Here is a 23,297-nt window from a genome sequence, read left to right on the forward strand (position 1 = left end):
ATTTTTGACAATAAAACGGTACAAAAATACATTTAATATTAAAAGAAACTCCATGAATAAATATAAAAAAATGTCATTTATTTTGTATTATTACCAATAATTTTGAGGAAAATGAATTTGCGCTTTTAATTTCAAGTATATTCGATAGTACTTATGTGGACTTTTTAATTTATTTTTTATTAAATGACCAAAAACACCCAGACACACACTGAATATGGCTGTTCACACACACACACACACAGTTCCAGTCAGCACACCTGAAAGCTCCGCCCCCTCCTCCTCCCCCACCCCAGCTCCGTCTGGAGACGACAGTCTCTCCTCCTCTGGGAGTGTTTTTGTTTCCCGCTCTTTTGAAGTGCCGACTTAATCCTCTCCTGGATGCTCCGCGTCGCCGGGCGGAGCCCGTCTATATTTCTAAGTGCGTCTTTCCTGGTGCAGCGAGCATCTCCGTCTCCACGGGGCCCGTGTGAGTGGCTTTGTGAACGCCTCTGCACACCGTTCCCAATGTGAGTGTCAAAGATTGCCCCGGTTAGCCGCCAACGTGAACGCGAGACGCCGCGAGTTGCCCCCCCCCCCAAAAAAGCATCCTACAAAGCTTCATCCGCCCGACAACAAAGCGCGCTACGTTTCATTCGACGCCGACAACACGGAAAGTCGTCTCCCATCAAACGGGGACAGAGAGAGCTATTGTTCCTCTTCCTGAACACCATTTAGTTTATTGTTCTGTGAACATGATCCAGTGTGTACAACAGAGCTGCAGCTCACGAGCAGCAGCATGAGGTGGAAGCACAGAGGGTCTACCCAAAAACAATATATATATATATATATATATATATAACTACTGTTCTGGAGAGCTGGGAGATATCACGTCTTGGTTAGAGGAGTGACGGTGTGTGTTGTTGCGGCCTTCAGCCTCACATCCCTCCATCCTTTAGGAAGGGAGTCATCCTGCATCGGGACAAAAAGATGGAGTCGAGCGTCGTCGCGGTAACAGGAAGTTGTGACTACGTGTTTCTCGTGTTATTTGTTTATGACTGTCTTTATGTTTTTTATTTGTAACTTTTTCTTGTGTTTCTTATGTTTGTAACTATCTGTTTCTTGTGTTTTTTGTTCATGCATTTCTTTTGTTTGTAACTATCTGTTTCTTGTGTTTTGTTTGTAACTATGTCTTTCTTTTGTTTGTAACTACGTGTTTCTCATGTTATTTGTTTATGACTGTCTTTATGTTTTTTATTTGTAACTTTTTTGCTGCGTTTCTGTTGTAACTATCTGTTTCTTGTGTTTTTTGTTCATGCATTTTTTTTTTGTTTGTAACTATGTCTTTCTTTTGTTTGTAACTATGTCTTTCTTTTGTTTGTAACTACGTGTTTCACGTGTTATTTGTTTATGACTATGTGTTTATGTTTTTTATTTGTAACCGTTTCTTGTGTTTCTTATGTTTGTAACTATGTTTTTTGTGTTTTTTGTTCATGCGTTTCTTTTGTTTGTAACCGTTTCTTGTGTTTCTTATGTTTGTAACTATCTGTTTCTTGTGTTTTTTGTTCATGCATTTCTTTTGTTTGTAACTGTTTCTTGTGTTTTTTGTTCATGCATTTCTTTTGTTTGTAACTATGTGTTTCTTGTGATTTTGTGTTTCTTATGTTGCTGCCTCTTGTCCAGGTCACCCTGGAAAAAGAGATTCTTAATCTCAGCGGCTTCACCTGGATAAATAAAGCCAGGTACTTTACCTTCCTGCACCCCGAGCAAGTTATTACAAAAAGGTCACGAAGTATTTGCACAAACAACTCGAGTGCGGTCTCAGAATCATCCATTAGCTTCCAAGAGGCTCAGATCACAGCGGGGGGGCGGGCGGTGGGGGGGGGGGGGACATGGCGCATGTCAGGGAGAATACACAGCCGGCGGCCTCTCCGCTCACTCACTCCATACAACCCGCCCTTCAAAGTAAATGTCATCCTTTATGGTCCCTCGACGCTCTCCCGATCCGCTCCCCTTCGATCACTTTGCCTCAAACGCACAACAAAGCCGGCGGAGCGCCGATACCGGACGTCCTCCTCCCTCTGCACCCGGCCCTCTGATTGTCCGCCTGTCCTTTAGCGAGAAGAAGGAGAAGAAGAAGAAAAAACGACCCGCGTCTCCGCTTTGAGCCGCCGCACGGCCCCACAAAGCCCGCCACCGTCTGAAGCCGCCGAAAAGAAGCGCGCCACGGCGACGTGGCATTTGGAGTCCGGGGCCGCCCAGCTGAGCGGTACCGAGAGGGGAGCGCTGGACCCAAATGCCACCTTCCTTTTTCCAGGCGGACGGATCGAAAAAGTGCGTGTGCCTAAAAGAAGAAGAAGAGAGAGGAGTGGTTTGTTAGGGCGAGTTTCTCTGCGAGGCGGCGGCGGCGTGGGGGGAGGGGCTAGTGGCTCCCCTGCGGCGGCGGCTGTCGTCTCTCCAGGTGATGGACACACTAACGACACATTAGCCCCACATTAGTCGACTGGCCGTGGAGAGAGTCTGGAGTTAAAGCAAAGTAGCCCCCTTTCTCACCCATTTAATGAGGCACCCCCCCTCCCCTCCTCCTCCTCCAACACCTTCACGGTATTCCCCGAGAGGGTCCAATCAATTTCCGGGCCGTGGCCCTGCAGGCGGCAGTAGATGAGTCGGTTCGATCCCACTCTGCCGTCCTCTGTTTACCTTTCCAGGCCTCCTCAGACATCAGCCAGGATAACTGGTGGTACTACCCCCCCCCCCTCCTCCTCCTCCTCATCCTCCTCCTCCATGAGCAACCAGGCAATTTACACTCATCACACACTTGCCGGTGGTCATACACAAGATGGGTTACACTGCACATGCACAGATTACCTTTCTATTTCTTTCTCCATCCATAAAATAGAAGAAGAATCACATTTTGTTTGTCCTCCCGTCTGACCTCTTTCACGTCACAGGTGCGATTCAGGCCAATAAATCAATACATTAAAGTAAGCGAAGCTTCGTCCTGATGAGGATTTCACGTGCATTCACTTTGAGAATATTGTAATCCCTCACAAAGACATACACAAAACAATAAACCCTTAAAATAAACAGTTTAAAGGTCTCACATTAACTATAAATAGCATTGAAGGGTCATGAATCTGCTCAGATCTGTGCGACGACAACGCGTCGCCGGCAGACGGCCCTCGGGTTCCTCGGGACGCTGGAAGGTCACGCACACCTGCTTCCACACAGTTTACTTTCTACATGTGGGCAACACCTTGTCCCTCCCTTTAGGGGGGGGGGGGTCCCTCAGGGCGCTCTGTCACACGCCCACCTGGGAAGTGACACGGTGGCTTTAAAATGAGACGCGACGTTTGCGTCTGGGATTAGCATTTCAAAGCCGAGACGTGCACACGGGGGCCGCGTGGCGATGCCCTGTTAGACTACCCCCCCCCCCCCTCCAGAAGACAGGAGGAAGGATTAAAAAGAGACAGCGAGAGGGACCGCGCTTTACAAACAGGTGGGAACTTTCGGTTTTCTTCATTTCCGTCTCCGACTCGAAACTCCACGTCACCGAAGACATCGTCGTCAGAGGCCCCGCCCACCTCTGACAGGCATCGACCTCCACCTCCCCCCCTCACCGCATTGCACAATTCACCTCCACATGTCAGAGCCCGATCTCGCTCGCTGTTAAAAGGGGAAAAAGGCCCATAATGCACTTGCTCGGGGTCAGGCCGCCCGCCCGTCTCAGGCTTGTTCGCTCCTCGGTCGGCCGTGTCCGACACGACCGGCGCGATGCGGACCAAAAGTGTGGGGGCCGCCATCATAAATACCCCCCGCCCCCACCAATACATCATTTAAGTGGGTGTTCTGCTCTCGTGGGCAACTCCAAACAAATGGCCACATCTATCATTGTGAGTGCCAGGTAGGGTAGGGCTGAGCCCCCGAGATCACCCCCCCCCCCCTTACACACACCTGCTCCGGTATAAATAGCATCCTGGGTTCTCCTGAATAAACCTGCGTTGAGGGGGGGGGGGGGCGTGCTTTGCTTATCCTGAAAACTAGCAGGTGTCGCTATCTTCAACCGGCGCGCGGCGGACGGCCGTATTGTTCAGCGGCGCTGAATAATTAATGTCGTCCGCAACCTTTAAACAACCTCACGTCAGACTCGTCTGTCACGGCGCCCCGCCGAGGGCGCTACGGCGTCGGCTAGGATGCACCGCGCTTTGAGCTTCGGGGGTGTAGAGCGGGGCGTGAGGGAGGGAGGGAGGGGGAGAGGTGAAGTGCCAAATTAACCGTTGGCCCTGCGGCGTGGTAGCACGGCGGGGGCCGGTGGCTCTGCAGGCGTTCCCCCCCCTCCCCGTGGTCCTCCTTTTTGACCTGGCTATATCCCCTCCGTACAACCACCATCACTCCTCGTGTGTGAGAAGAGGTTAGCGAGGGGGGAGCGGGGCGTGACTCCATCTTTAGAGAACATACGGAGAGGCTGTTGCCTCCCGATCCATCACCGGGACAATGAGAGCAACCTGGACTTCATACTGGGGGAAACAATCAGGTGAGAAGCTGGAGAGATGGCGACTCCCATTTAGCCTTTTACAGGGTTTTAACCCGCCATCAGGGGACGGCCAAGGATACGGAAAGGGCGAGTCAAAGGAGAAGAGAACCTGGGTTGTAGAGCAGATCAATTCATTTGACTGGAATCTGCTTTATGAATAGTTTTCTTTGTCAAGTAAATTGTTCTACAAATGCAGAAATGCGTACGTTTGTTCCAATGAATTCACTGGCCATATTATTAAGATGCTTTTATTTTCTATATTCAGATAAAATATATATTTATTTTATTTTTATTTGTAATTATTAATTATTTTTTTTATAAATATTAAATATATATATATATAAAATAAATATGAAAAAATATATATATATATTAAAAATATAAAAAATAAATATAAAAATATATATATATAAAAATAAATATATAGAAAGAAAGAAATATTTCTAAAAAATATGTATATTTTAATAATGAATACAAATACACGGATATAGTTGAAATTATGAGGGAAAAAAATCCCAGACACATTTGTGCAATCATGCAAAAACAGACACATACACAAACAAGCCAATAGATGCGGATGCGCATGTGAACACACACATCGTGTCCTCACCTCGTTGTGAATCTCCTCGCAGTGCTGCAGCGTGGTGGGCCGCAGGGCCAGCAGGCTGTGGGAGCCCGTCTCCGGGTCCGTGTGCAGGTTGGACAGGGCCTCTTGACACCGGGACTGGATGTAGGTCAGGGTCCCGCTGGAGCACTGGAGGAGAGGGACACACCCAGGGTTACACTAAGAACCGCTTTAGCTAGGCCTGTGCATCAAAATACTAAACTTAAGTTTAATACAGCTTTAAATTCAACCAATAGTATAATGGATGGATTCGATACATCTCGGAGAACAAGTTTCTTTAATTAGTTTTTCATGAATGAAGTGTTTTATTATGTTTTTTCCCCCATAATTTCAACTATCCACACCACACGTATTTGTATTTTGACTATCGAGTTTGTATCAGTGTTCATTTAACTTGTAGAAACCTGTTGTGTCCCTTATTACTACGTTTGCAGCAGGCCTGACATATATATATATTTCTTTTTGAAAATGTTTTTTTTAATATGTATACATTTATTTATGTTGATATATATATTATTATTTTTTTTATAAAATATATATTTTTTTATATATTTTTAATTTGTATTTATTTTTATATATAATAAATAAATAAAAATTAAAAAGATATAAAAATTAAAAAATAATAAAAAGATATTTTAAAAATATATATATATATAAATAATTGAATTAAAAATTAAAAATATATAAAAATTCAAAAATAAAAATAATATATATTTTTTCAAAACCTATATATATATATATTTCCCGAACACAGCGAGTAACAGCAGCAGCCCGATCTGAAATCAAATGGCACAACACATTTCTTTTTTTTTTCAAAAACGCTGCATCATAGGCCCATTTGACCTCTGACCTCGGCCACTCTGTGCGTGGAGCTGAAGCGCGAGTTCTCCCCGGCCAAGACGCAGTGCTGGTGAGTGCTGTTCAGGTCATCTGGTGGAAAACAGACAAGAGAAATACACCCATGAGAACGTGAGTCACAGACAGTCCGATGGATCACCGACAGCAGAACGGATCAAGAGTTTCTCATTTTGATCGCGTGTTTTTAATTAATTACGACGAGAAAGAAAAGAGCCGATCGCAGCGGCAAAAACAGACGAGGAGGGCACGGAGGAACACGGCGACTAAATCTTCCCGTACACTCGGACAGATTGCCGTCGGGGTCCGGCGACGAATGGAAATCGAGCGAGCGGCGTTGCGATTGTGATTTTTAATTACCAAACAAAACCAGATCGTGCTCAATCTGTCGCGCCGGAGGAGCCACACCGACAAACATTTGTCCAATATCACGGAGGCTTTGCGACGAGGCCTTGCTGCTGTTTCCCGCCGATCCCTCCATGTGTTTCTTTGTGTGCGGAGAAGTTTTCCTCGGCGCCGCCGTTATTTGCCCCGCGCCAATAATTAATTTAGCCGGGACAGAGCTGTCATTCACAGCACATGTGCATATTTACACCCGCCGCGAGCAAAGAGTGCACCGGCTAATGCCGGTGATTTCAAAGTCAAACAGCCGAGTGCTGGGTTTTTTTTGGAGGGGGAGGGAAGATATTATTGTTTTGGTGAGAAGAAAAAAAAAGAAAAAATCTGAGGTTTTTTTCTTTCTTCGCCCTGATGAGATTGTGAGGGATTAGGTCTCCGGGCAGATTTACTCTGCGTCTTTTTAAGACTGTTTATATCCAATAACAAATTATCTCCATCAATCTGCTCTTTTTTTTTTTCTTTCTCTCTCTCTTTCTTGGCGCGTCTGATGCGCGTCGACGGGCGATCGGGAGGGAGTGGAGGCAAACTCGATAACTGTAATAAATATTTATCTTTTCTTTCAACGCCCCCCCTCCTCCTCCTCCTCCTCCTGCTGCCACTTGTCCTCCTTTTCCAGGAAGCAGGCTTTTAAATATATTGGGTCAACTCTATTCCTCCGGTCCCCCCCCCCCCCCCCCATGTGCATCGGGGAGCTGCAGATCTGATTATTGAACAGGCCCGGTGTCAAGACTTGCATTGTTCTATTTCTTTTTTTTTTTAACCGCTGAAATTCCATTTGGGGGGCAACGACGGTGATTCGATTTGCCTCCAGCGGCTCAGACATTCGCGGTTCAGGAGGGGACACATGGTGCCGAGAGGACGTCCCGGTGTCTGTGGTCGTACAACGGTGGAGTGGGCTTTTAATACCGCTAACGATCCATCATATGGTGTGAGTCGCTTAAACACTGGTTCGATATGTTGGCTGCTCTGGAGGGGGGGGGGGGGGTTCTGTGCAAGTTTATAGGTGCGTGCATATGTTTTGGTGCATTGGGCCAAGTATTTAAATTCAGGTAGACCGACAAAGCGTCCGAAGCGCCGCCATCAGTCGGCCTCTCAAGGGCGTGCTCGCCTAGCGGAGCATAACCCCCCCCCCCCCCCCCCCCCCCGATCCGCGACAGTCAAGTCCCATTAGAGCGGTCTGCACAGCGGCCCCGTCGCTCTATTATTACGGCTCGGCCTGAAACAGACTGCTCCATTCATTGTAAATCTCATCCGGCTGATGGAGGTCGGCTTTATTTTTAGTTTTCAAAAGGATAATTTATAAAAACTAATTTTGAGGGTTATAAGTGTGATTGACTCATATACATATATATATTTTTTTTTGTTGACATTTTCTTTATTATTTTTCTTTGTTTTATATACATTTCCTGATTTATTTGATTATAATAATTTAGGATAGGAATATAAATAAGCATTTTTTACTTCTACCTCTACCTTTTCAGTCTTCCTGATTACGATATTATTCTATGTAATATACAATTGTATTGCAATGATTGACTGAATAAAATGCACACACAAAAAGTGACAAAATGACGTATTTAAACCAACAATGACAAATCGAGAACATACAGTATATAACCTTTATGACCCAATAGTTTAATTAAAAGAATAAACATGTACCTAAATTGTTATTCTTTTAAATAAACTATTGTTTAACCCTAAACTACCGCAAGTATGAAAGAGACGGCTTTATATTTTGTTTTCTTTTTAAAAACATTAATTATTTCAAAGTTGGCATAAATTAAACATTTGAATGACTTTTCCAAAACTTTTGGGATTCAAATTTTTTTCCAAGGACTTTTCCAGGGCTGGAAATTAAACCATTTTAAAATGCCATGACTTTTCCAGGTTTTCCATGATCCCGCATATCAGGAAACACTTTTGTCGCACGTTTGGAATTTACACGTTTTTCTCGTTTTCTCTCCTGCTGTCGTCGGGCGGATTAATCCAGGAGGCATTTTACTCATCATGCAGTATTTGTATTATTCTATATCTGCGTTATGTAAACCTGGAGAGGCACCAGGTATGCCAGCTGCACAGCATCTGTACATCATGTGTCGGTGCACCATGTCCCTGCAATAAAAAAGGAACCGGTTCTCGACATGTTCTGGTTCAGGTTCTGCCTCTGGACCGTAAATCACCGGCACCAGTTCCACCCGAATTAGCTCGTGGGGGCCCGACACGTGGAACGAATGAACCATTTAGCTGTGAAACATGGGCTGTATACTGTAAGCATTAAGGGTACAGGTACAAGTCTCACCAGTCAAAACCGCCTCTTGAGTTCTTCTAGTTCAGTTATATGTGTTTTGAGCTTATAGAAGGGTTCTTGTAAAAAAAAAAATGCTTAAATGAATAGAATTCAAGAAAGACATCAAAGAAAGAAAAAAAGAAACTAAAAGTAAAGTGCATCTTCTTCCAAAAGAAGCGTTTGATACCGGCCGGTAGATCACGTCCCTCAATCTCAGTATTTATGAGTTCTGACACGCATAAGACAGAACGTGTGACGGTCTTCTTTTAAATCACCATGTCTGTTGACTCACGAGGTCAAAGGTCACCACCGTAGCAGGGTGGTTAGTACAATATAGAAATGATGGAACTAAAAGAAGATGGAGTTGTTGTATTTAGAGGAGGTAGTGAGGAGCCCACAGGGCCAGGAAGAGGAGGTAGTGAGGAGCCCACGAAGGAGGTAGTGAGGAGCCCAAGGGGCCAGGAAGAGGAGGTAGTGAGGAGCCCACGAAGGAGGAAGTGAGGAGCCCACGAAGGAGGTAGTGTGGAGCCCACTGGGCCAGGAAGAGGAGGTAGTGAGGAGCCCACGAAGGAGGTAGTGAGGAGCCCACGGGGCCAGGAAGAGGAGGTAGTGAGGAGCCCAAGGGGCCAGGAAGAGGAGGTAGTGAGGAGCCCAAGGGGCCAGGAAGAGGAGGTAGTGAGGAGCCCAAGGGGCCAGGAAGAGGAGGTAGTGAGGAGCCCACGAAGGAGGTAGTGAGGAGCCCACTGGGCCAGGAAGAGGAGGTAGTGAGGAGCCCACGAAGGAGGTAGTGAGGAGCCCACGGGCCAGGAAGAGGAGGCAGTTAGGAGATAGTGAGGAGGTAGTGAGGAGCCCACGGGGCCAGGAAGAGGAGGTAGTGAGGAGCCCACGAAGGAGGAGTGAGGAGCCCACGAGGAGGTGTGGAGCCCACTGGGCCAGGAAGAGGAGGTAGTGAGGAGCCCACGAAGGAGGTGAGGAGCCCAGGGCCAGGAAGAGGAGGTAGTGAGGAGCCACGGGCCAGGAAGGAGGTAGTGAGGAGCCCAAGGGGCCAGGAAGAGGAGGTAGTGAGGAGCCCACGGGGCCAGGAAGAGGAGGTAGTGAGGAGCCCACGAAGGAGGAAGTGAGGAGCCCACGGGGCCAGGAAGAGGAGGTAGTGAGGAGCCCACGAAGGAGGAGTGAGGGCCACGAGGAGGTAGTGAGGAGCCCACGGGCCAGGAAGAGGTAGTGAGGAGCCCAGGGCCAGGAAGAGGAGGTAGTGAGGAGCCACGGAGGAGGAGTGAGGAGGAGGTAGTGAGGAGCCCAAGGGGCCAGGAAGAGGAGGTAGTGAGGAGCCCACGGAGGAGGAAGTGAGGAGCCAGAGGAGGTAGTGAGGAGCCCACGGGGCCAGGAAGAGGAGATAGTGAGGAGATAGTGAGGAGCCCACGGGGCCAGGAAGAGGAGATAGTGAGGAGGTAGTGAGGAGCCCACGGGGCCAGGAAGAGGAGGTAGTGAGGAGATAGTGAGGAGGTAGTGAGGAGCCCACGGGGCCAGGAAGAGGAGATAGTGAGGAGGTAGTGAGGAGCCCACGGGGCCAGGAAGAGGAGATAGTGAGGAGGTAGTGAGGAGCCCACGGGGCCAGGAAGAGGAGGTAGTGAGGAGCCCACGGGGCCAGGAAGAGGAGGTAGTGAGGTGATTTACGCCCATGTGGCTCCCTGTCAGTCCTCCATAGAGACACACACACTATACAGCAACACACACATGAACAATGAACTCCTTCCTCCAAGAAGTCAGACACGCCGGTGGTTGTGTGGGCAGCGTGTGCGTGTGTGTGTGTGTGGGTAGCGTGTGTGTGTGTGTGTGTGTGTGTGTACCTCTCATGTAGTAGCAGTCTCCGGGCTCCAGGGGCAGCGTGAGGCCCGGCGTGTGGATGTCCCAGGCCACCTTGAGGCCGATCCTCCAGCTCGTCGCCCCCCCCTCGCCGCTGCGTCCCTCGCCGCTCTCACCTGTCAGTCACACACGGCAACGACTCGCTGGGACATTTGCATTCATACATTTATATTCACATTTCAGGGGGTGACAGGTTTTTTTTTACCCAGCGTCACTGAAACTGAGTATTATGTAATATATATATATATATAAAATACAAATATATATATATATATGCCTTTAATGTATTTTGTTTCTTTAAATAAAAAAGTGAATAAAATAATTTTTAAAAAGCTCACACATTTTTATGTATTTATTATTTATCTTTTATTTTTCTAAATACTCTGACTTTATGTTTTGTCCACCGTTTCTTCGTCCTCTAGGTGTATATATATATATAAAATACAAATATAATACATATATATCTGCCTTTAATGTATTTATTTTCTTTAAATAAAAAAGTTAATAAAATAATTTTTAAAAAGCTCACACATTTTTATGTATTTATTATTTATTTTTTTAATTACTCTGACTTTATGTTTTGTCCACAGTTTCTTCATCCTCTAGGTGTTATGTCTATGTATCGTCTTATGTCTTATCATAAAAAAACAAAAGAAACAACGGAACAATGGCTTAAACGTAGCCGAATGAATAAAATGAAATGCTAAAGGAGTGCAATGATTAAAACCACAGCACCCAAACAAGGGATGTCTCTCGGCCTCTAAAAGGGAAGAATCACTTAGCAGCAGGCCGAAGATGATACGTGTTGCTGTGATGGTATCGGCTGTTAGCAGCGGATCTTTATGCCATCATCATAATGCTGTGCAAGAGGAAACAGTTGGATAAAAGCCCTTGATGTTGTTTCGTGAGCGTGTGAGACTGTGTTATTGGACAGCTGGCATCCTTAAGATATTACTGTTCTTCTCTCTCTCTCTCATTCTCTCTCTCCTTCCATTCTTACAACGGCACAAGACAATGAGATTTTGGCCGGGCCGGCCAACACCCTTCAGCTAAAATCAATACTAAAGTCTTTCTGGGCCTCTCTGCCGCCGCAGCTGCCTTTTCCTTTGCTCAGCACGGATAAATAGTAACTTAATTTCCAGCCATTGTGCTCTGAGAGCCGAGCTAATGGCAGCACTCCCCGAGGCCTCGGGAACGGTGGGATATCATCCCTCCGTTGCCGGAAAAAAGAAAGGGGAAAAAAAAATAATGTTCAGTCGTGGCGGATTCCTTTGGATCGGCGCGGCCGAGGGGAAAAACACTCGAGAGCGCTCGACCGGCGGGCCGACGAGGCGAGGAAACAAAGGGAAGCGGGCGTCACGCGGAACGAGAGGAGCGAGACGTATTCGTCCGGCGGACCGCGTTTCCTTCTTCTCGGGGACAAGTTAAGGAAACGTGACCTTGGTGAGGAAGAAACTGTTTCGCGAGCCTGGTTCTGGGAGTCCTCGCGGCTCCATCGGGCGCGCTGCCTCTCCCCAGGAGGAGTCCGGGGCCGTGGGCTCGTTCGGAGGGACGCAGCTGCCGGGCGGCGCGAGGTGTCGGGCCGTTTGAAGCTCGGGTTCGCACGGGGTCAGAGGTCAAACGGCCTCCAACAAATCATGGAGACAGGCGGCGGCGGCAGGTGTTTCTGGTTAATGAACAAAAGCCCGGCTGTGAAGCGGGTCGGGACGTCGGCGCAGTCTCACCTGTTTGATATTGTAAAGTTACAGACTGTAAGGGCAGAGCTCAGTGGCCAGTGCGGGTACTGCATGTGCACCGTCCTGTACCTTTAAGGCAGGGGTGTCGAACTCATGTTCACCAAGGCCAAATCAGCATCATGGCCGCCCTCTTAAAGGGCCGGAAACACTTTATAAACTCTTGTTAAATAACTCTTTGCATTTGAAGATTGTTTATTTGAGTGTAGAAATATTGTACTTACGAAAATTTCTCTAATATTACAACATACATCCATTTAATCGTAAAACTTCAAAAATAAAAGCACGGGATATTTTTCTCACATTTCTTTAAGAATAGGCAATCGCGTGTCTTCAAAGCAGCCAGAGGGCCGCATAAAACGATGCAGAGGGCCGGATCCGGCCCGCGGGCCTTGTGTTTGACACCTGTACCTTTAAGGCCTGCGTTTCCGTCCCTCCAGCTCAAGGAACTTTCACATTTTTATTTTTTTGAATCACTCACGTGGTTTGAGAGGAAAGCCCAGAGAGGAGCTTCATGCATGTGCTGCATGTGCACCGTCCTGTACCTTTAAGGCTCAAGGGACCTTAACATATATTGTTTTTAATCACTCGTGTGTTTTGAGAGGAGCTTCGTTCATCATCCGTATCGTGCGTATAACACACTGTGATTTCTAGAGTCTCCCGTAGCGGCGTTCCTCCCCCACCGAGCTCCTCCTATCGGCCCGATCAGCCGGCGCCATCGGCTCTTGGAAGCTCGCACGTTCCATAATTAGCAGATGTCGCATTATCCATACAGTAGGAGTCCAGGAACACTCATCAAAGCGGGGCTCATTATTCCATATCAGATAATTGCACATCGATCATTTCTCGGGGAGACGATTTGGATGAGATGCGGCGGCGTGCGATAAGGCCTCCCCGTGTTGCGTTAAGACGGCGCCATTCGGCGACGCATTTAAAGAGCTCGATCCTCGCCGCCTGTGATCTCCGTGGGCGATAAGGCGGTGGTGACATTTGATAACGCCCCCCGGACACTATCGCGGAGATGGATCAGACGGCTGGCTCGCCGGAGGCCGTGTCTGCGGCCGCCGCAGGGCCGCAACGCGCAAGGTGAGCCGCATCTGAGCCGCCGGGAAGAAGCAGCCGGGAGATGTAAGAGGACGGGAGGAACGGAATCTTCATTTAAGACCGACACGACACACTTCTGGATTTAAAGTGTCCTAAGATTAACAACTCTTTGGCCAATCCCATTAAAAATCTAGATATCTTGTATGTGTGTGATGTAAGGAGTGTGTTGACTGTGTAGAGTGATGCAGGTGTGTGTACACACAGATGTATACAGTGTGTGTGTGTGTGTTTAGGGACATGTGTAGACGTCTGAAGCGACCTCTTTTTTAAAAAAAATTATATATATTTATTTTCCTTTTCCTCTACACACATAAAAATAATGGTTCTTAAAAAGGCTTTGTGGTTCTACGGAGAACCATCACCGACTGAAGGACCATTTTTACATTTGAAGCACCAATTTAGGTTCTTTGATGAAACATTTCCTGAAAGACTTCTTCAAAGAACCCTGGTTTGAAAGGTGTCTCAAAGAACCTTCAAAAAGTGTTCTTTAAGGCACCATTTCTGGTTCTTTAAAGAACTATTTAAGGAAATGGTTCTTTAAAGAACCCTGATTTGAAAGGTTCTTTATGGAACCAGAAATGGTGCCTTGAAGAACCATTTTTTGAGGGTTTAAGACACCTTTATAGGTTCTTTGAAGAACCCTGGTTTGAAAGGTTCTTTGTAGAACCATAAATGGTGCCTTAAAGAACCTTGTTTTAAAGGTTTTTTGAGACACCTTTATAGGTTATTTGAAGAACTATTTAAGGAGATGGTTCTTCAAAGAAACCTGGTTTGAAAGGTCCTTTGTGGAACCAGATATGGTTCTTGTATGGCATCGCTCTGAAGAACCATTTTTAGTTGCAGATGGCACTTTCATATTCCTGTGTGCAGGTGGGGGTACCAGTGGGGGGGGGGGGGGTACCTGTACATGTTTACTGTTTAATGAACCCGTCAATATTTCCACATAAATAAAATACATTAAAGAAATAAAGTGCCTCAGTTTTAAACCGTGGAATGACAACTGTTGTTCCACAAGTCTCACGACTTCCATCCTCTTACCGTTGTGGCAGTTGTGGCTGTAGACGGCCACCGGGGAGTGGCTGATGAGGTTCTCGTCGTGGTGCCACCCGACCGCCATCCTGCCCATGCCGTAGTACGGCTCCTCCTTCAGCTGGCTCATGGCCGCCGGGTCCATGTAGTTCAGCAAGGTGACGTTGAACCGGACCGGGACGGCGGCTTTCTCCCGGTCCTCGACGCGCCGATCCGACACGCCGTGCTCCGGTTGCGCCACCGGACTCCCCCCCCGCCCCGCGGGTTTCACCTCGTCGCCGCCCGCTTCACTCGGTCGGACCTGGCCGGACTCGCCCTCCTCTTCCTCCTCCTTCTCTTCCTCACTGCTGCGCTTGGCCTCCGTCTCCCACGGGCCTCCAGGCTTCGACCCGGAGCAGCCTTCTTCGCTGTCCCACTCGTCGCTGTGCTTGGACTCGGAGTCCCCCTCCTCGCTCTGCCGGGCCTCCGAGTCCCCTCCTTCGCTATCTTTGGAGTCGTCGCTGCGCTTGGACCCAGCGGCGGCGCCGACCTCTTCGGCCTGGCCGGCCTCCGCCTTCCCCTTCCCGCATTGCATGAACCTGTCTCCGTCCTCCATCAGAGGCACATCGGAGCAGAAGAAGGTGTTGAGCTCCCACAACGCCCGGCAGGCGGCCCGGAAATCCGGGTCGCAACAGGTGCGCCCTTTGACCTCGGCGTCCTCGCTGTGCCAGGGGATGGCGAAGAGCCGCGTGTCCAGGTACCGGTAGGTGTGGCCCGGCTCGCCCAGCAGGGTCCGGGAAACCACGGTGAACACGTCTCGCTCCCGGATGCGGACCAGATCCCTCAGGAGGCAGCCCTTCCCCCGCAGGGTGAGCAGCGCCGCCTGGACCCGGACGTGGAGCTCGGCGGGCAGCGAGGAGGCCCGCCTCAGAACCAGGCCGGAGTAACTGGACTCCCACTGGGGACCGCGAGGAGGCGTCGTCAGGACGATCACGACACACAACGGGACATTGCAGTAACGGCTTATAGGCGACACGCGAGGCGGCTCACCAGCTGTTGGTAGCCCTGGTCCGAAGGGCCCAGGAAGGGGATCTTCTGGTTTCCCAGCTCCTGCAGCAGCTTCCGCCTCTTTGGAACACAAGGAAAAAAGCAGGCCGATAAGTTACAGGAGCAGCAGGGAGCAAGATGCTGAGAGGAGACGGACAGGACAAACAGTCCCACACCAATTCCTGACGTAAGAAAACTGTGATAGTTATCAAGCTCCTCCTCTTTTATGGAACCAGCTCCACCTTCAGTCCTGGAGGCAGACAGTCTCCTCAGACTGAAGACTTTCCTCTTGATGGTCTGATAGGGAGAACTGAGTCAGGGTCACCTGGTCCAGACCTAGAGACGCTGCTAGAGGCTGAGAGGCTGAGGGGGACGCTTAGGATACACTGAGCTCCTCTCTCCTCTCTCCTTATGGACGTTTAGGATACACTGAGCACCTCTCTCCTCTCCTCTCTCCTTATGGACGTTTTAGGATACACTGAGCTCCTCTCTCCTCTCCTCTCTCCTAATGGACGTTTTAGGATACACTGAGCTCCTCTCTCCTCTCCTCTCTCCTCATGGACGTCTAGGATACACTGAGCTCCTCTCTCCTCTCCCCTTATGGACGTTTAGGATACACTGAGCACCTCTCCTCTCTCCTAATGGACGTTTAGGATACACTGAGCTCTCTCCTCTCCTCTCTCCTTATGGACGTTTAGGATACACTGAGCTCCTCTCTCCTCTCCTCTCTCCTTATGGACGTTTAGGATACACTGAGCTCTCTCCTCTCCTCTCTCCTTATGGACGTTTAGGATACACTGAGCTCTCTCCTCTCCTCTCTCCTTATGGACGTTTAGGATACACTGAGCTCCTCTCTCCTCTCCTCTCTCCTCATGGACGTCTAGGATACACTGAGCTCCTCTCTCCTCTCCTCTCTCCTCATGGACGTCTAGGATACACTGAGCTCCTCTCTCCTCTCCTCTCCCCTTATGGATGTTTAGGATACACTGAGCACCTCTCCTCTCTCCTTACGGACGTCTAGGATACACTGAGCTCCTCTCTCCTCTCCCCTTATGGACGTTTAGGATACACTGAGCACCTCTCCTCTCTCCTAATGGACGTCTAGGATACACTGAGCACCTCTCCTCTCTCCTAATGGACGTTTAGGATACACTGAGCTCTCTCCTCTCCTCTCTCCTTATGGACGTTTAGGATACACTGAGCTCTCTCCTTATGGACGTTTAGGATACACTGAGCTCCTCTCTCCTCTCCTTATGGACGTTTAGGATACACTGAGCTCCTCTCTCCTCTCCTTATGGACGTTTAGGATACACTGAGCACCTCTCTCCTCTCCTCTCTCCTTATGGACGTTTAGGATACACTGAGCACCTCTCTCCTCTCCTCTCTCCTCATGGACGTTCAGGAGACACTGAGCTCCTCTCTCCTCTCCTTATGGACGTTTAGGATACACTGAGCTCCTCTCTCCTCTCCTCTCTCCTTATGGACATTTAGGATACACTGAGCTCTCTCCTCTCCTCTCTCCTTATGGACGTTTAGGATACACTGAGCACCTCTCTCTTCTCCTTATGGACGTTTAGGATACACTGAGCTCCTCTCTCCTCTCCTCTCTCCTTATGGACATTTAGGATGCACTGAGCACCTCTCCTCTCCTCTCTCCTTATGGATGTTTAGGATACACTGAGCTCCTATCTCCTCTCCCCTTATGGATGTTTAGGATACACTGAGCACCTCTCTCCTCTACTTATGGACGTTTAGGATACACTGAGCTCCTCTCTCCTTATGGACATTTAGGATACACTGAGCTCCTATCTCCTCTCCCCTTATGGATGTTTAGGATACACTGAGCACCTCTCTCCTCTCTCTCCTTATGGACGAATGTACATCTCTCCATCACACGTTACTAACTCTGCTTCCTCCCCGGAGTCGTTGTGACTCCACGTCTCATATTGAATTGAGAAGACGTCAGAGTGTGCGAGACCCAGATCTCTTCTGGGCCCGTGTGGCCTACATAAGACTTCCGCTGTGGCACTTTATTTTTAAGAAGTACTGCAAACACAATCTTTGAATACCAGGCTTGCCTTTGCCTTGCTCAGCATAGCACACACGTGAATACATCGCCAACCATCGCACTATAAATATATTCTTCAGAAAGAAAATATAGCTTCTCTAGTTTGCTTTCCTTTTTTTATTCTTGCCATATGTCCCTTGTCTTTGTTTTGTCTGCTTTCTTTTTGTTTTGTTCCGTTTGTCTCTTGTAAAGCGTCTTTGTGTACTTAAAAAGGTGCTATAGAAGTCTAAATTATTATTATTATTAAAACTGTGCAAAGTGTACAACAGCGTCACGTCGAGGAGGATACGGAGCAACAAGAAACTAAAATCTAAATCGTGGAAACGGAGTCGCCGTTTTTTCCCCGGTGGATCAAACTAATAAATGAGTTTGAACAAATGACGCTCTCAAAACTGAGATAGCGGTGGAAAACCGCTCGTCTACAACGACGTCTCACATTCTTATGATTTGGGGAAGGCTGCCGTGACGGTACCTCACACAACCTTGTAAAAGATGCCCTGTGCCATGCGGCGCTCGCCCAATAAAACCATCAACCTGGTGGAGGGATCAAAGTACGTTTCATTGGGACGCATTCCAACCAGACCTGTAAATCCAAACGGCAACCGTCCTAAAATATATATATATATATGTGAAAGTTGTATCTGAGCCTCTGTGTGTGTGTGTGTGTGTGCAGATCCTCAGAGTCCATCTCCACAGGTGCACATTCAATGCCTCACAGAGAGCAGACATGTCTTTTTTTTACACCTTTAAACGTTTTGCATGACGTTGTGCATCAACCGCCACGCAGTCGTGATGTCAGGGGTCACACACATGTGGACCAATGGGTGTCCAGGACTTTAAAACCAAATTTCCATGAATTTTCCAAACATTTTTGTATAATCTCGTATACATGAAAAAGTGAGAAAATGTCGTATTTAAACTAACAATGAGAATTCAAATGCAGACGGTATATAAACTTAAATGACTCAAATGAATGAGAGACAATAGTTTAGATTTAAAAGAATAAACATGTGTCTTTTCGGTTACGGTGCGTTCACTTGCAGCTCGGAAAAGTGAGAATGAAAGAGCGCATGCCGACATATTTTGAGATCAATTCTTTTCAAAGCATATTCATTCTTTAAAACACAGCGTAAAATACACATGAATACAACACATGTCCACAACTTTGGTCATTTAATTTCTTCCAGGACTTTTCCAGGCCTGGAAATAAACCATTTACAAATTACATGTCTTTTCCAGGTTTTTTTCATGACCGTACAAACCCTGGATGGTTTATGGAGGGATGACCCCGTGAGTATCACCCCCCCCCCACCCACAGACACACACAGAGACATTTACAACAGGCTTCTCACATTTCGACTGCCCTAATAATGCCAAAGACCTCATGTGGCACACGGCGGGGGAGATGGGAACCGGCTGCCAGAACACGTGAAAAGTATGAAAAGATGCATGTCCAGACTGAAAAAGAGTCGGGGGGGGGGGGGGGGGATCAAAAAAGGAGGGCAAGCGGTGAAGTCTGTGCATTAAAGACAAGGGGGGGGGGGAGCCAGATCTGAAGCGGTTTTGGTGGATTCACCTCCAGGGCGAAACAAGTCTTTACCTTTAGGCGAAACAACACTACACCTGCTGAAACTTTTCTTAGAGGATGTACACGAGTGCACAGGCCCTTCCAAGTTATTCCGGAACAAACAAGAAAAGAAAAACAGACTCGCAGACGGTCGGAATCTAAAAAACAACAACATGCACTATTCATGGCCAGCCTGCATTCAAAAGGCTGTCGGAGAAGAAAATTGACAACCTGACACACGTTCATCGGTGTCAAATTCTAACTTGTGACAGAAGCTCAGGATATCAAGGTGAGGCTGTGGGCAAGTGTAGTGTGTGTGTGTGTGTGTGTGAGTGTTTTTATCTGAGCCGTATCCCAGCATCCACCTGCTGGAAGTAAGATCCTTGCAGCCTGCTTTGGTCACACCACCGCTGTGTGTACACAAGCACCAAAGTGCGCCTTCATACTGTATGTGTGTGTAAGGCGGCCATAGATTTACACACACACACACAAAAGCACACAGCCGGGGTAGCGAGCATGATGCCTCCTCACAACCGGGGGCCGTCACACACATGTCGGAAACATCAAGCCGCTCAGAAATTCCACAGAATAAAAAAAGAAAAGAAAAAAAGGGAAAGACGAGAAGTTAGCGGAGCACCTCAGAAGCAGATGGACTCTCCCTCTCCCCCTCTCCCCCTCTCTATCTCTCCGGGTCAGGAGGCCGCTGTGTCTGTCTTCTCGTCTCCGTACCCGATTCTAGAAAGCTAAAAAATATTTTTTTTTTTAAAAGACCCAAGAAATGAGATTACCCCATCCCATAATAACACACAGGCGTCACGGTGGCCGAGCGGTATATCTGATGAAAGTTTTTTCTTCTTTTTTAATCTCTCTCTTGCTTGATGGGATTATTCCCTGAGCCGGACTGTTTATCACAGGAAAACATATTCAGGTAGAAAACAACCCGATTGGTCCGCTGTGATCTCCATGAAGAGATATCTGTGTGCGCCGCAGATTTATTTAATTTCGTCCATCTGCGACCCTTTAACTGGACACTTTCTTCAAAGCGTTCCTCGCAGAGTAGATTAATGTCCGGCGCGTTGCATCAATAGCTATAAAAAAAAGAAAGAAGAAAAGCCAGATAATAACAACATTTAAAAAACACCTTCCGGTCCGACTAGCGTCGGCCCCGGAGGTGCCGCTTTAGAGGGACGTACGGGTCCCACTGGACCGGTTTGCATCTGGCTGATGCTAGATAAATATAAAAAATATATAGATAATAAACTGGGAGATAAAAGTAGAGGAAGAGGAGTCGGTCGCTTCATGTGAAAGAAACTTCTCGTGCACTTTTCAGCAAGACCGAAATTCTTCTTTCAATCTTTTCTTCTGCACCTCCAGCCGAAGGAGGGCAGGGTACAGGATGCAGGTTGCATGGGGCAGGATGCATGGGTACAGGTTGCAAGGTGCATGGGTACAGGTTGCAAGGTGCATGGTTGCATGGGGCAGGATGCATGGGTACAGGTTGCAAGGTGCAGGATGCATGGGTACAGGTTGCAAGGTGCATGGGTACAGGTTGCAAGGTGCATGGTTGCATGGGGCAGGATGCATGGGTACAGGTTGCAAGGTGCATGGGGCAGGATGCATGGGTACAGGTTGCAAGGTGCAGGATGCATGGGTACAGGTTGCAGGGGTGCATGGGGCAGGATGCATGGGTACAGGTTGCAGGGGTGCATGGGTACAGGATGCAGGTTGCATGGGGCAGGATGTATGGGTACAAGTTGCAGGGTGTATGGGGCAGGATGCATGGGTGCCGGTTGCATGTTGCATGGGTGCATGGACCGGTCTGGATCTCACCGGGCCTCGTGCCGTGTTGACGACGTGTCGGCGCTTGTGCGACACCCACTTCAGAACCGGCCCTCTTCCGTTGCGACGGCGAGTCAACAGTTATTGCGCAACATCGATTTATTTATTTTTTAAGGCTTTCCGCCCCGCGCCATTTGGCGCCGGGTCGCAGAATGTCGGGAGCTCGCGTGAAGCGACACGGGGCGGCGACCCCCGTCGGAACATTTGAGGTTTTTTTTGCGAGCGGAGCTTTTGAACGCAGCTTTGATCCGAGGGGAGTCGGGTTGGTTCCATGAAGGTCTCTGTGGTCCGAGAGTTTGACCACCTCATCTTCACCGACTCAAACGCTGGTGAGAGAACACAGCATGTAGGTGGCAGACAGATACAGGATAACACACACACACACACACACACACGGTGCACTTCTGTTGCTGCTTCTGGCCGCGAGAAACAACTTTTAATGTGTATAAAAAACTAAACCGTCTATATTTAGTCCTGGAACTGCTATTCTTCAAATACTTGATACACAAAAAGGAGAACAGCGGCTCCAGGACTCGTCATAAATTACCTTTTTTGTTGTTGTGCATTTACAGATCACTTCATAATCCATGGATGCAAACATATACTATTTTTTTTTTAACCCTTGTGTTGCCTTAGGGTCATTTTGACCCGAATCAATATTACACCCTCCCCCCGCCTTTGGGTCATTTTGACCCGATTCAATGTTTCACCCTCCTGTTACCTTTATATTTACTAACATATTTTACCCTTTGGGTTCAATTTGACGCCAGCAATTAAAACCTCCAGAAAATTATTAGAATTAATATTGTTTTCCAAGTTTAAGTGTGAGGCACTTTATGTTTGTTTGTTGACTACCGAAAGAACACCGACATTAAACATTGAATGGGGTCAAATTAATCCGAAGGCGGGGGGAGGGTGTAATATTGATTCGGGTCAAAATGACCCGAAGGCAACACAAGGGTTAAACCCACTTCTGTTGTTGCTTCCAGCCTCGAGGAAGAACTTTTTCTTTTGGATTTAATACGTATAAAAAACTAAAAATTACGACGGAAGAATAGCATCTCCAGGACAAGTTACAATGTCCTAAATTATTATTTTTGTGTTGTGTATTTACAGATCATTTCATAATACATGGATGCAAACCCATCCTATATATTTTTTTTAAACCTATTTCTGTTGTTGCTTAAGTGGAAGAACTTTTTCTTTTATGTTTAATCCGCATCGGAAAAAAACACGTAATACACAAGAAAAACAGCAGCTCCAGGACTAGTTATAATGTGGTAAAACACATTTTTTGGGTGTTTATTTATAGATTATTTCATAATCCATGAATGCCAACCTATAAAAGATTTTTTTTTTTTTGCATCTGGTTGAAGAATACAATGTCATAAATTACCTTTTGTCTGTTTACAGATAATTTCAAAATCCATGGATGCAAACTTGTAAAAAAAAAGGCCCAAAAAAAAAATCAACCATTTCTTAATTCTGACGTTGTTTACAGCCTGTCGTGGCATTCATTTATTTTAGAGACTCAGTTTGACGGCTGACCGGTCCGACTGGTCAGTGGCTACCTGGAATGTGTGGGAGTCGACCTCTGAGTGACGGGGTCGCGGTAATGTGTAAACCTGAGCCTCCCAACCCTGAATATGAATGGAGGTCAATCATGGGGGCAAACAGACGGCTTTCAGCTACTTTCCTGCTGATTGTCGTCGACTCTTCTCCGGATAATCCGTATTATCCCGAGATGTATTTACAGATTCAATTTGGAGCGTGAATCACGTTTTATTTATGCGAGGTCAACCCAAGCTCAAGCGAATAAACACGGATCAGATGTTTACGTCTCACATTTAAGAACATAATCCTCTGCGTGTTTTTTGTCATATTAATTTGCTCAAAAATGTGTTGTTTTTTTCAAATAAGGACCAGAAAAAAAATATATATATAACAATTTGTAAAAAATAAACAGGAAAAAAATTAATGAATTATATATATATTATTTATTTTTTTGTTTGTTATAAAAACTTTAAAAGGAAACGAAAACAAAACAATATATATATAGATAGTTTTTTCCCGTTGCTTTCTTTCTGATATTAATTAAGTTTTCAGAAAAAATTATTTCTGTCAAAAAGAAACATAAAAAAATATATTTATTTCTGTTTCTTTTTTTTTTTAAACAAACAAGTTTGATTAAATTAATCCAGAAATAACTGCAGATGAATGCATTCTGTACATATTGACAGGCATGCTCAACACGTGTTGGGTGGGGGGGTCCACCACAGGTGGAGGACGTGATGACAAATGTCCGACAGGTCGGCTCCGACCCCGTTAATTGTCGTTGGAGGCTGAAAGGCTGCGTCGCTAATTTCACCTCGCGACAGGTCGCCGGGGGGGG

At 47.1% G+C, this 23,297-nt stretch overlaps 1 protein-coding gene across 1 annotated transcript in view; it reads right to left on the reverse strand.

The window, feature by feature from the left end:
• fto (FTO alpha-ketoglutarate dependent dioxygenase) overlaps positions 1-23,297 on the reverse strand; it is a 137,133-nt gene that overhangs the window by 97,586 nt on the left and 16,250 nt on the right. The window contains exons 2-6 of the mRNA XM_056412673.1: positions 15,435-15,512; positions 14,415-15,342; positions 10,524-10,655; positions 5,986-6,065; positions 5,121-5,264 (exon numbers count right to left, since the gene is read on the reverse strand). Coding sequence (XP_056268648.1) covers positions 5,121-5,264; positions 5,986-6,065; positions 10,524-10,655; positions 14,415-15,342; positions 15,435-15,512 — 1,362 coding nt within the window. The remainder of the gene's footprint in view (positions 1-5,120; positions 5,265-5,985; positions 6,066-10,523; positions 10,656-14,414; positions 15,343-15,434; positions 15,513-23,297) is intronic.

This window comes from Pseudoliparis swirei, chromosome 4, assembly GCF_029220125.1.
Source record: "Pseudoliparis swirei isolate HS2019 ecotype Mariana Trench chromosome 4, NWPU_hadal_v1, whole genome shotgun sequence".
Classification (NCBI taxonomy): domain Eukaryota; kingdom Metazoa; phylum Chordata; class Actinopteri; order Perciformes; family Liparidae; genus Pseudoliparis; species Pseudoliparis swirei.